We start from the raw sequence: 14,772 nt of genomic DNA, 5'->3' as shown, positions 1-14,772 counted from the left end.
CTTGTATACCATGTACACTAATACACTTTATTTACAGGGTAATTACAGTATGTATTAAGTTAGGTATTGAATGGTCCAAATTGTTGTAGTATTTCATTGTTTATAGGTCAATTTAGCTTTTTATGAAACTACTGGGGTGGGGTGTTTTTGGAGGGCTTGGAACAGATTAGCCATTTTACATGTAAAATGCGGTCCAAGATACGAAAAACTCATGATACGATGGCCGCCTCGGAACGGATTAATTTCGTATCTCGTGGTACCACTGTAACCCTAAACCTTTTGGTCCTGATCTCCAACTGTTCCATTTTTTATTGAGTTCTTGGACAATCCCTATAGTTTTCTCCTATTTATGTCATTTACTTTTCTGGCTGTTTCTCAGCCCTCTCATTACATGTCACAACCATCTCAGCCTTGACCTGTAAATTTCTCAAAACGCATCTCTCTTTTAATAGCGCATTCATAACATGGTCTTCTCACCACAATCTTTTTCTTAATGCCCTTTCAATACCTGCTTTACAGTTTACTGTGTCTCCAAGGTAACAGATATGCCACACTTCTTAAAAATTTGCCCTTCCTCCATAGTATGGTGATCCACCTTCCACTTTACCCCATTTGCTATTTTTGCCCAAGGAAGATAAATACTACATACTAGTTAAAAAAAAGAAGAAAGATTACAAAATAAACTATGCCTTACCTTAACCTTAAACAAATAAGCTATGGCTTAAACCTTAAACAAATAAGCTATGGTTACCTTAACCATAATAGGAACATTTCCAAGTGACAGCCTGATTGGTAACAGTGCATTGCCATTGTATGTGCACATAATAGTGGCCATTAAAGGAGCTGAATATGAAGACCCCCGCCTCTATGCATTCTCTTGGATACAAATTATTTCCCTGATGATTCATGTGTTCCCAATTCAGGTTTACCGATCTTAACTTCCTGTAATTCAAATCATTTAACAGTCAATACAAGATGCATACATTTAATTTCCAAAGCATGATCAATAATTAACCCAGTTGGATATGACTTCATGAACAGGCAAAAATTCTTTCTGGTCCCCTAACTGAGAGCAAGCTAATAAACATTTTTTAGTTAAGATCTTGAACAGTATTTTCAGTTGCATGTTTTTTATATTTTTGAAGTGTGTCAGATCCTAAAAATCAAAAGAAGATTGTCTCCAACAGTTTAAAGTAAAAAAAAAAGTATGGCAACCTTTCCCATTTTTGTCTTATACTGTATTCACTATTCCTTTTTTCACTGACTATCATTCAGTGCACGGGATAACTTGCTATAATCCATAGGGCTGTTTTATTGGTGTTTCTGAATTTTAAAAAATTACCTGTTACACAAATTATTTTCCATGATCTCTGTACAAAAATACCAAATTTGTAACTAATTTGTATTTTTCATAACTAACAAAACCTGAGGTCTTAACATTAGGATTACTAGCGCCAAGCTGGAAAACGGTAGAATTAAAATTACACTTGTGAGATCCAGGGACTATTGGCATCTATACCAGGTCACGGGGCATGTATACCAGAATGCCACGGCTACCTGTGACCCACCACAGTATTAGTTTTCATTTCTGTAAATATATTTTGGTTCATCCCTTTTGGTTCCCAGTGATATGAAATCATAAAAGTGTGGAAACTACATAACCTATTGATTCCTATTTGTACATTATGCTGCAAGCCTCAAATTCTGCAAAGCAGTGGCACTTCCATAGGTTAGGAAGAGCTCATGTGACCTTTTAAGACATACTTGCTGTGCTAGTGCCTTTGTATATGTTACTAGTGCATAACGAAGATAAGGTAAGAAATACTTACAGATCGACAGAGAAACAGGTTCATCTTCACCGAGGGTAAACTCCACATTATCAAATTCAGCAAGGACTGAATCAAGGCCTTCTCCTAAAAAGTAGTTGAATGCTTCACCATGAGGTAAAGCAGACACAACATCCTGTGGATAAAACAATCAAGATGAAGAGAAAAGCTGGAATCATTAGGTATTAGCATGGAAAATCAACTAAAGGAAACAATTCACTACTGTCAACACATAAATTCTTTTAAAAAATCAATTTATATATGTATGTATTTCGATACAAACCCATTGTTTTTACAAAATATTTCATACATCTGTGCCAAACTTCTCAGAAACTTAAAGAGGATGTGAAGAATCCTTCAGTATCATATTTTCAAACATCTAATTCCTAACAATACATAATTAGTTTTTTCACATACAAACCAATTACAGTGAACCCCTGTATTTGCAGATTTCTCTCTGGAACATATACACCCCAATTATTCAAGGAAAATTTGCCTATTTGCGGTATTTTTCTGAGAAATACCCACAAATTCCTTTTTTTTATCAATTTCATGAAAAAATGCACTTCTTGTGATAACACTGTAAAACAAAACCAAGTACAGTGGTATCTCGAGATACGAAAGGCTCAACTTACGAAAAACTCGAGATACGGAAGCAAATACAAAAAATTTACGGGCTCACATATGAAAATTGTTCAAGATACGAAAGGTTGTTGCTGTAAAGTGCGAGATTCGCCCGGACCACCAATAACAATTTTGAAACTCGCGCGCCCCGCCAACTGAGTAGTCTCGCCACAATCCTTCCGCTCTCCCATTGGTTCCTGATGCTAGTCACCGCCATGCGATCCTTCTCTCTATTGGTAAGCATCCCTCCCATGATGCATCTATGTAGCGGCGTGCTTCTTCGGCCACTGCACGGCATCACCTGTATCGTATGCACCACGGTATTCGTTCGTTCTAACAATTTCGTTTATTAATGTAAATTCGTTAGTGATTTAGTTGTAGTATACTTTATCATGTTGTGTGAGAACTTTACTACATATGTATACGTACTACTAACAATTACGTACAGCATATACGTAGTCATGGGTCCCAAGAAGTTGAAATTCACGGAAAGAAGAGGATGCTTTCTTTGGAGACGAAGATGGAGATAATTAAATAGTATGAAGCTGGTATGCAATTGAGGTGTGATCGCCAAGGAATACAACCGAAAATCCGTCGGCAATAGGCACCATCCTTAAGCAGAAGGATGTCATCAAAGCAGCTACACCTTCCAAGGGCGTCACTATTTTGTCCAGCAAGAGGACCCACGTGCACGATGAAATGGAAAAGGCTTCTTCTTGTCTGGATAAAAGACAAAGAAATCGCTGGCGATACGATAACCGAGACGGCAATCTGCCACAAGGCCAGCGCTATTTTCGGTGATTTGATTGCCCAGGCCGAAGACGACGGAGGAGAAGGGACATCAATGCCAACCCAGCATTCAAGGCTTCGCATGGGTGGTTCAAGAAATTCCGTAAATGGACTGGCATCCATTCGGGAGGCGGCCAGCTCGGACATGGAAGCCTTTAAAAAGTCGTTCGACAAGATGATGATCAAGGAAGGCTACAGTTTCTCAGCAAGTCTTCAACTGTGATGAGACTGGCCTTTTTGGAAAAAAAATGCCTCGTCGGACGTACATCACACAGGAAGAGAAGAAGCTACCCGGGCATAAGCCTATGAAAAGAAAAACTTGGAGGAATAATGGTAGGAGACGCCTTACTGCGGGATGAGTGAAGCCACTCAGGTCGCTGGCCGCCATATTGGGACTGGCAACTGAATCCCTGGGTCGACCGTATGTACACGACTTGTGATGACTAAGGTGTAACACTTTTTATTTTGATACTTATGTTATTTTACTTCGATCTTTTAGTTTTCTTGTATGCATACTCCTCTGCTTACGGTACACATAATTTCTACTCCATTTCATCCGCAGAAAGTTAACACGTTTACTGAAACTATAATGCCTTGATGGAAAAATAAGTGAATTTGAGGGAAGTGAAGCTACTATTGAATTCATTATGGTATTCAACACCTTATTTGACATATCAAATTCTCAAAATCTAAATGCCAAAGATTTAAAAGCCCATTTCCATCAGAATAATGCAAGTAATATTAAGGATTTTCTAATAAAAGCAGAAACATATATCAGATCTTTGAGACTTCAGGATGGTAAAGACATCTTAAAATAAGATCGAAAAACTGGTTTCATTGGCTTTCTTTATTGCATACGAAGTCTTCAGATTCTGTACAAAAACCTGTATTGCATTAGATGGTGGGCCTTTGCAATTTTTGATGACCTACAAATTCAGTCAGGATCATATTGGTCAAGTAAGAAGTATGGGAGGCCATAATGATAATCAAACAGCGAGACAATTCTCTGCTGCTTTACAAAAGGCTACTTGTACATAATGACTTAATGGATATCATTTGTGGTAACTGCTTGCCATCAGAGTCGGTGCCCATATTAACTGCTTCAAGCAGCATAAAAGAGTAGGTTGCAGTAAGGCATATAAATGCTTTTGTTTCAAGACATTGAATTTTAGAAGTTCAAGAAGCATATTCAGATGACAAGGAATATGATTATGATTATATTCCAAACCATTACCAATTGTCAAAATGTTCAAATAAAATACAAGCTTATATTGCAAGCTTTGTTGTTTTAAGTTAAAAAAGTCTTTACAGTGTGAGGTCTGCATTGATGCAATAACGTTAACAGACGCTAATTTTCTTCACACCCTCATCAAATTAAAAACCAAAGGAAAATTGGTGTATCCATCAAATGATGTTATTGATATATGCAATACATGCAAAAAAAAATATGAGGGAAAGGTGTTGTCCTGCAAACAAACACTGGGAGAGTTAACTTCCATAAATTAGTTAGTTCAGTATTGCAGCTTACAGGGGCAAAACATATTTTCAGAGTTCGATTATCACATGTATGATACACAACCATTGGACAATCACTTGCACTTATTGATTAAAACAATTACTGAAAAAATATTTGTAAGTGAGATATAATTATGCTGGTAAGCAGATTACTGCTAAACTTCAATCGTAGGTCGCAGGAAAGAGTCGCCAGATATATACTAAGTTAATTCATTTTAGCCGTCAATAATTCCTAATAGTAGGCGATAATAAGCAGTAAGGACTAGGGAATTAGCAAACATAAAAAGAATAGCTTTAAATTTGTGCCAGTAATAGGTTATATGTATATAAGATTATGAAAATTTTTTATTGTATTTATGAGTAATAAAGTAAGGTATTATGTATGATGAAATAATAAACTATGTTCTTTAAAAGAAAGATAAAATGTTATTGTTATAATACAATTAAGTTTGTTCATACTTACCTGGCAGATATATATATAGCTGTATTCTCCGAAGTCCGACAGAATTTCAAAATTCGCGGCACAGCAGTGGGCGGCCAGGTGGTAGTACCATTCCCGCCGCTGGGAGGCGGATATCAGGAACTATTCCCATTTTCTATCATATTTTTATCAGTGCCACTGTCTCCTGAGGGGAGGTGGGTGGGCACTTTAATTATATATATCTGCCAGGTAAGTATGAACAAACTTAATTGTATTATTAACAATAACATTTTGTTCATGAAACTTACCTGGACAGATAATATAATATCGCTGAATCCCACCTTCGGATGGTGGGAGAGACAGAATAGGATTTTTTTGGGAAAAACTAAATTAGTAGATGATATACATTTTGGTTCCTCACCTGTTAGCATAGCCGACTTCGTGATTACTGTCACCAAAGTCTGCTTCTGCGTACTAGAGTTGCCAGCGAGGTAGAGACCTGTAATGCTGGTGCGCTCTAGATGATCTGTCAACGGGGCGTGACCACAATGTGACTAGACCATATGACCATACTTCTGAGGGCAACGAAGCTAAAACCACCACCTGACCTAACCTATCAAAGTTAGTTCCATAACTTCTAGGCTAAAGAAAAAGGAACGCGCCTCAAGCGACCAACCCTTCAAAGTTAAAAGCACACCTATCCCTTTCTATAGGATAGGATTCGTGTTGCTTGCTGCCCCCAATAATATATCTACGGATATGTATGGTCCTAGCGACTTACAGATCTCAAATGTCGTCTTCACATCCCGTCGGGGAGTGTGAAGCGAACACAGAGTTGCTTCGCTTCAAAGCGTGGCACTCAGGATGTTACTGAGTGTCATGCTTTGTTGAAATGCTTCCGAGCCGCGCCCTCACCTCTTGAGCATTCATATTAAGAAAAAATCTCAATCTTTATGCAAACATAATGAATGAGACTTCTTAAAAGAACTCCTTGACTATAATGCCAGGGTGTTCTTGGACATGAACCAGTCTGGTCTTTTACGGAAACACCGCAGATTGTCCGTTGACCTCGACTTTCTATAGTTTTATCAAGATAAAACTTCAGAGACCCGACAGGGCACAGGACTCTCTAATGCCCTTGCCCAATAATTTGTGCCATACCCTTGGTCTCCAAGCCTTCGGGTCAAGGGTTAGACAGGTTTTCGTTCTTATCAAGAACGGAAGGCTTAGAGGACAGACCGCATTATGTCCTTTAAAGCTAAAAACCTCTGATGATGGCTAAAAGCTCCTAACCCTCTTTGCCGTGGCTAGAGCGGTTAGAATGTTAGCTTTCTGTCACGTGGATTAAGTTCGCAGAAAGGATAGGTTCGAAATGCTTTTGCATCAGAAACTCAGACTACGTCTAAGTTCCATGCCGGAACCTGCGATCCAGAGAATTCAAGATCTCCTCAGACCTCAAAGATCGTGAAGCTTTGTTGTTTGACAGAACCGAATCTCTGAGCCTAGAGGCTGTCAACAAACATATTTGCATATTCTACAAGTTAGGACTTCTATCTTATCTCATACTTCATACGGAAGATAGAACCATAAAGAAATTCACAGAGTCGATTTGGAGGAACAGTCTTTCCCTCACTATCTCCAGAAACGGCCCGCACCGATTGAACACTGAAAATAGGCAGCACTGCTTTGCCTTGGCCAAGAGACTGCCATAATCTTGAAGATCTTATCGCTTCTCGATAGTCTGAACGCCTTCAGACTCCGAGAGGAGAGATATTAGAAACTTCACTAAGTGACGATGTTATTACACCGATTCTCTCGGGAAGGGTCTTTGGGACAAATTCTCTGAATTACCTGACCTCTGTGAATCCAACCTCTTAGAGGCCAACATGTGGTGACTAAAGCTAATCCTCTAGGATCATGAATAAGGGAACAACTTAAGAGGAAGCTCCTTCGTCTTCAACATTACGAAAAACTTAACGAAAGGACGCCCTCAGTCTCTCCTCACTTTCGACTACTTCTAAGTGAGGATTTACTCAGACGTCAGTAGTTGTTGCCTTCGATCGAGAAGACCCGCACGGACGTGCACTAGTTTAACGAACCTCTTGAGGATCGTTACGTTCCGTGCCCAAGCCCATAACCAATTCTCTCTTCTTGAGCTATGAGAGAGCTGAGAAAATTATCCGAGATGATTTGGGCCACTCGATCCAAACTCACCCTTCGAGGAACTGGAGAGCCGACCAATTTGGCTTCCAATTCTTTCAGACAATGTACCAGAACATCTGTTCCTCTGTTCGGATGTCTGGCACCCTCTCGCTTTCACCCGAGGTGATCCTCAAGCCGTTGAGAGAAAATTAGAATTATTACAAGATATTTGATGTTATTCCAATTTCTTCGTGAGGAAAAAATTGTAGAGTCTGAATTGCTGTTATTCAGGGAAAACAAGCTTCTCCAGCGAGGAAATGGTCCCCAGCAAACTCATCCATTCCCTCACTCAGCCTGCTTCCTTCCCTAAATAAGGCTGCGCTTTGCATAAGCAGGAGAGCATTATTATAGTGCTATGCCGCGGTAGATTCGTACAGAATTCTGCCGCACCGAACAAGTATAAGAGATATCTTGTTGAAATTTTCTAAGTAAACGGAAGGCATGTTCATTCATGATTACTAGAAATTTCCTCAACCAGAGGCTAAAATCCATGATTGTAGGGCAGAGAGAGGTAACAAACCGCGCATGACACCGAGCTAGCCGGTACTGCGTAGATCACAGTAACAGCAGCCTTGTTCATCGTCTCGCACTATCTGCCTGAGTTGCCAGCTACTCCTTTTACGAAGGGATAGGTATGAAATTATCGAGCAAAAGGAAACTCTCAAGCAGGCATATTTAAACGAAACAAAATTCGCTAAATACAGAATCTGAGTTGGTGTTGTCGTAACAATACCTGAATAGTTATTCTTACTCCGAAAACTCTTGGAAGGTTGAAGGGAGTGTCAAATAAATACATTAGAACAACAGTTCTTTCGGCTTCTATCCTCAGAGGTAAATACGATAGGCGTATATGACTTGACCCATGCGTTAGCAAAATGACGCTAAGATAAACTACGTAAGTATTGTAGTAATTTGAACATCGAATTCTCTACTACATCTTTCCTCGACGAGGAGAGAGAAAGAAAGGAAAACGACTGTCCACGTTCTAATGAATGAGACTTTTTAAAAGAACTCCTTGACTCTTTGCCAAGACTCTTTGCCAAGAAAAGGGAGTAATATTCGAATAGAGATCATCAAGAGAGAACCGAGGATCGAAAAGGACCGTTCAATGTTCTTATGATATTGGACATAAGACTTCCTGGATCTAGTCTACAAGTCTTTCTCTTACTCCCCGGATGAGCCTCTGAAAATGAATGAGAGCTCTTCCGGAATTTGTTAATGAGTTTATCCGCTTAAACGATAAAAACGTTAAAATCTATGTCAATGAGAACTACCCCATTTATGAGGGGTCCCCCACCCCCTTAAATGACAAAACGTTAGTATCTTGACCATGGGGAAAAACGTCCTTACTTGACAAAACTATTAGCACTTGCTTAATAGGGGAAAACCCTTTAACCTGACCGAAAGTCACCCAGGAATCCGAGTATATAAATCTTCCCGATTCTCAGAGAAATCGATGAAGAGGAAAGAGGGCTCGAAGAAAAAAAAAAATTCGGGTATGTCTCTCCGCTAACTCCGAATCCTTTTTTAAAAATTTCTGTAAAGGAATGTCCTGAGGAGAGTCCTGAAAAAACCTCCTCTTGACGAGCGTTTAGAAAGCGTCAAGCGTCCTAAATAAAAACGGTCCTGAACAGCAAATCAAGACGCCTTCTAAAAGTTCTTTTCTCTCGCAAAGCGTCCTGCCTAGCTTCCACCGAAGCGTCCTGGCGAATGTTCACAAAAGCAATCCTCATAAGCGTGCCTCCTCATAAGCGTCCTGCTTAGCGTCCTGGAAAGCGTCCTGCTGAGCGTCCTCATGCTTAGCTACGAGCGTGTCTGAGCAGAGAACACCAAGTCTTCTGAACGACGTTTCAGAGAGGAACTCGTTGAGCGCCCTGATGCATGCAAGGCCCGCCAAGAGGCGTCCTGGCGAGCGACCTTGCCAACATCTCAATGTTATGACGAACCGCGTTTTGCGTATGACGTTGAATATTTTCAAGGGACGTCCTCATGCGAGTCTCCATGGAGAGCCGCAAGCCGCTCCTGAAGTGTGTGAACACTAAGGAAGAACTTATGGCTTTCGTCTTCAACACGGGCCTTAAAGACCTTCAAACCTTCTTACAAGACAGTGGCCGCCTGTGCGACAACTTGCGTCTTAGTAATGCAAAAGAACATCTCCAGAAACGCACTCAGCAAAGGAACGCCGAGCGTCCGAAAGACACCCTCGCAAGGTGCTTGCCGAGCGTCCTGGAGAATGTCTCTACTTATAGGACGTCGAACACCTCCAAAAGCTTCCTCACTTCTAAATTGCCCTTCTTATGCCGAACCAGAGACATAAGTTGTTTGTACTGTGCAAAGCAGCTTGCCGGACGTCAAACTTAATCTAGCTTGTTTTTTCGAGTAAAGCGAACGTTACATAACGTATACGGAGCGCCATGAGGAGAGGAGACGAATACTGAGTTGCTCCTCCAAAAGGTGGAATCTAGAATGTCCTTGATTACCAAATTCTTTTGGAATGCTAGCGAGGTTGAAACAGCTCTAACTTCATGAGCGTTCACTCGCAGGAGGCTCAAATCACTCTTCTGGCAAGATGAATGAGCCTCCTTAATAATGTATAAAACGAGCGTTCACTCGCAGGAGGCTCAAATCACTCTTCTGTAAGATGAATGAGCCTCCTTAATAATGTATAAACGAGCGTTCACTCGCAGGAGGCTCAAATCACTCTTCTGGAAAGATGAATGAGCCTCCTTAATATGTCCCTTAGGAAAAGAGCCAGCGCATTCTTCGAAAAGGGTAAATGTGGTCTCTTTACTGTTTCATCCTCTCGTGACGAGAGAGAGGACGTGAAGCGTCCTCTTCTCTAAAGCTTCTTTAGGAGGCGCGTCCTTCCGAGAGCTCCAACCCCTGTGTGGGGAGGACGCCCTCGGAGCGAGAAGCAATCCTTCAAGATTCGTGCACGTGCTCGATCTTCGGCAGCCTGGGAAGCGACAACAGGACCTGCCGAAAGGAAGCCAGATCAACATGAAAAACCCGTAACCCATCCTTCGGCTTTTGACATGCCCTCTCCCTGAGTCCTGGGAGTCCGACAGAGGTCTAGGCCTAGAGGCGTTATGGGGCCGATCTGACGTTCCCTCCTGACGACAGAGAGGACGTGAAGCGTCCTCTTCTCTAAAGCTTCTTATTAGAGGGCGCGAGTCCTTCCGAGAGCTCCAACCCTTGCGGGCGGGGAGGACGCCTCGGAGGACGAGAAGCAATCCTTCAAGATTCGTGCACGTGCACGATCTTTAGCAGCCTGGGCAGCGTCAAACAGGTTCTGCCGAAGGGACGCCAGATCGGTGGGGAGCCCCCGTAACCCTCTTGCGGCTTTCGACATGCCCTCTCCCTGAGTCCTGGGAGTCCGACAGAGGTCCAGGCCTAGAGGCATTATGGGGCCGATCTGACGCCCCCTCCACAACACAAGGGGCACAACACTTCACAACACTGATTGGAGAGCGAGCACTTTAGTCTAAGATTACTTGATGTAATCCTCTAGCAGACACTTCTTCTAGGCCCGTAAGCCATACCACAGGGTTAGGCAAAATAAAATCTACAGGAGGTTAGAAGGTTCATTATTTCTAACTTCTGTTTACTGTGGAGGAAAAACTCCTGATTCTAACCCGCTCTAAAATGCGTACATGAATCCTACTTCTTCCGTAATCAGTCACACATTACACTAATTACATTGAACTTATGCAAAGAAAACATGTAAACGTCATATATACTAAGCGAGTGTCTACCGAAAGTTCCGGTAGCCTCACCTTACCCCATGCAGACAACAAAGTCTGAAACTAGGCTAACTAGCTTCAGACATCAAATGCAATGAAAAAATTTACGATAGCGTATGCCTAGCCACAAATCCCAGTCAATAATCGAAAGAATAATTAGGATACTTAAGCGGCTAATGAAGTTTCAAAATCCTAGGCGGAGGTCTGTAAAACAGTTGTTTACCGACCGGCGACAGAAAAAAATATGAATAGGAAAATGGGAATAGTTCCTGATATACGCCTCCCAGCGGCGGGAATGGGTACTACCACTGGCCGCCCACTGACGCGTGCCGCGAATTTTGAAATTCTGTTGGACTTCGGAGAATACAGCTATATATATATCTGTCAGGTAAGTTTCATGAACAAAATGTCTAACACTTTTCGCCTCCATTTATGCCATGAAAAGACGCATTATGAAAATAAAAGATGGGAAAGTAACTGAAGCATTTTCTATTAATCCTTATGGTTTGGTCTCTCTTTTGCCAGTCCTGGGCGTGGCTGCCACGCGGTAACTGGCTTCACTTTACTAAACAGTTTGACCCATGCGGGGCGTCTCCTACCATTATTCCTCCAAGTGAAAGACAGGCTTACGCTCGCACTTTGTTCCAATGCCAGTGGGGATTGCAAGGTGAAAACCATACTGGTCTGTCATTCCAAGACTCCTCGAGCCTTCAAGGCCCACAAAATTCTCAAGGAGAAGCTTCCAGTGATGTAGAGGGCTAATGCGAAAGCCTGGGTAACGAGGCTTTTGTTCACCGAGTGGGTAAATCTGTGTTTCGGCCCGACAGTGAAGAAATTCTTGGAAGAGAAGCAAGCGCCTCCCTCTGAAATGCCTGCTGGTGTTGGACAATGTCCCTGCTCACCCTCCTGGCCTCGAGGAAGACATCCTAGCAGAGTATTCCTTCATCAAGGTTCTTTATCTTCCACCTAACACCACCCCTCCCCTCCAGCCCATGGACCAGCAAGTGATATTGAACTTCAAGGAGCTGTATACGAAACATCTTTTCTAAGAGATGTTTTGACATCACTGATACCACAAAACCTCACCTTGCATGAATTTGGAAGGAGCATTTTGATATCGTCATATGCATCCGACTCATCGATCAATCTTGGCAGGATGTTTCGAGGTGAACATTGAATTTCTCGTGAAGGAAACTCTGGCCTGATGCCATATCCACCCGAGACTTCAAAGGATTCGACGTGGGCGAAGCTGTGCTGCAGATTCAGAAACAGTTGACGATCCTGAAACTGTTTTGCAACCAGATCTTGACGAGATTGTTGCACTCAGCAAGTCCATGGGGCTGGTCGTCGACGAGGACGACATCAACGACCTTCTCGAGGAGCACCAAGAGGAGCTTACGACGGATGACCTGAAGGAGTTTGGGTGTCATGCAACATAACGTCGTTCAAGAGGAGTTCTCTAGCCGCGGAGAAGGAGGAGGACGACGACTCTATGACAACGGCAGAAATAAAGGATGTTCTAGCTGCTTTCCATAAGGTGCAATCATTCATAGAAAAGAGACACCCCGAAAAGGCTTACATAGGTCGTATGCTTGCACAGTTCGATGACGTTTGCCCGAGTCGTTTCAGGAACATTGTCAAAAGTAGGCAGAAGCAATCTTCCTTGGATAGTTATTTTTTTAAAGAGGCCTTTAGTAGGATAGTAAGCAAAAAGGAAGAACCAAGTGATACTAAAAAACAGTAAGTTGAAAGTGGTGAATAAGATGAAATTTTTAAGAAAAAAAAAAAAAAAAAAAAAAAAAATATATAAAAAAGTAGAAAAAGAAAATTTTTAAATCAAAAAAAGAAAAAAACAATTTAATTTTAAGTTTTTTTGTAAAGTTAAGTGTTTACAGTTTGTTAATGTGTTTCGTAAAGTTTATTATGTTTTCCTTACATTTTTTATGTTTCGTAAAGTTAGGTGTACGTACGTATCTGCCGTTTGTCCTCCTCCTCTGTCGCCACTTTCGATAGCCTCTCTCGAAAGGTAAGCTTTCACATTTTACTACATACGTACGTATGTACGTACAGTATTTCTTGTATACCACGTACACTAATACACTTTATTTACAGGTAATTAGCAGTACGTATTAAGTTAGGTATTGAATGGTCCAAATTGTCGTAGTATTTCATTGTTTATAGGTTACTTTTGCGTTTACTATTATGAAATTTACTGGGGTGTTTTGGAGGGCTTGGAACGGATTAGCCATTTTACATGTAAAATGCAGGCCAAGATACGAAAAACTCATGATATGAAGGCCACCTCGGAACAGATTAATTTCATATCTCGAGGTACCACTGTATAAAAAATAAATTCCATGATAAACTATTTAAAACAAAAAAAACAAATATATCATTTTTTTTTTTTTGGGGGGGAGGGGGGTTCCCTCCTCAGTTTTAACAAACAAAATAGGCATTTTAAGCATCTTTATCAGGGTTTCAACTATTCGCGGATCTAGCTATTCGCAGGGGGGGGGGGGTTTTCTGGTACCCATCCCCTGCGAACATGGGGGAACACTGTACTACTTAATGTCTCCAGAATGCAGAAGAAGCAGCCTCCCTTTCCACCCTCCTGAGAATGCATTTAGATTTCTCACCTTGACTCTTAATTCAGTTACAGATAGCAATACTGGAAACTCGAGGTGAAAGTGCAGGCAGAGAGAATAATATTCTTCAGTAAAAAGAGACAGTAGAGTTTTTACTGACTTCATGTCAAGTAAAACCATGAACAAAAACAGCAGTAAAGGTATAAATCTCTTGAAGATTTACCTACAACTCTGTTAATACACCTTCTTGTTAGAAAAACTATACTAGTCAGGCTGAAATCTTCTTCTTTCTCACCGTTATCCCCTACATTAAGGGGTCGGTTGCCTGAAGCGCCCTCTCCATTGCCTTCTATCAAAGGCATAATCATGCATGATTTACTGTTTGGCAAAGGGGATTTTTATGACTGCATGCCCTTTCTGTCATCAACCAGTTATTGGCAGTGAGCCTAGCCTTTTACTAAAAAGTAAGACTGCAAGGCAGCAGTTTCCACAGTTATCTGCGGTGGGCCTAACCTTTTGCTAAAAAGTATGACTGCAAGGCAGCAGCTGTCCTTTCAGTCGCCTTTTACGACACGCCAGGTACGGTGGTAGTATTCTCACATACCTACCCACCAGGATCACCTAGTAAGTCTGAAATAAATACCCTTAAACCAAAATATCTTGCTCCACCAAGGGAGCATAAGATATTTCCTCAAAGAAAAATGTACAAGAATATGGAAGTGAGCATCCTCAAGACCAATCAATATGAAGTCATCCAACTGAATAGTGTACTGTAACATCTGGGAGGAGGGTTAAAAAGTAGATACTAGTTGAAGAGGGGGAAGAGGGTTATATATAATACAGTGGAACTCAACATACGAAAGTCCCAACTTACGAAAAAAATTCAAGTTACGAAAGGGTGTTACTGTAAAGTCCCAAGATTCGCCCGGCCGGACCACCAAGAACAATTTTAAAACTCGCGCGCCGCCCAACTGAGTAGACTCGCACATCCTCCGCTCTCCCATTGGTTCCTGATGCTAGTCACCGCCATATGATCCTGCTCTCCTATTGGTCAGCATCATGCCTCT

At 41.5% G+C, this 14,772-nt stretch overlaps 1 protein-coding gene across 1 annotated transcript in view; it reads right to left on the bottom strand.

Moving 5' to 3' along the window:
- LOC135213016 (DNA-directed RNA polymerase I subunit RPA2-like) overlaps positions 1-14,772 on the bottom strand; it is a gene marked incomplete in the record, with an annotated part of 200,881 nt that overhangs the window by 176,593 nt on the left and 9,516 nt on the right. The window contains 3 exon segments of the mRNA XM_064246825.1: positions 752-862; positions 864-896; positions 1,795-1,931. Of these exon segments, the coding sequence (XP_064102895.1) occupies positions 752-862; positions 864-896; positions 1,795-1,931 (281 nt within the window).

Source organism: Macrobrachium nipponense, chromosome 42, assembly GCF_015104395.2.
Source record: "Macrobrachium nipponense isolate FS-2020 chromosome 42, ASM1510439v2, whole genome shotgun sequence".
In the NCBI taxonomy this organism is placed as follows: domain Eukaryota; kingdom Metazoa; phylum Arthropoda; class Malacostraca; order Decapoda; family Palaemonidae; genus Macrobrachium; species Macrobrachium nipponense.
This window is presented reverse-complemented; position numbering and strand designations above follow the sequence as displayed.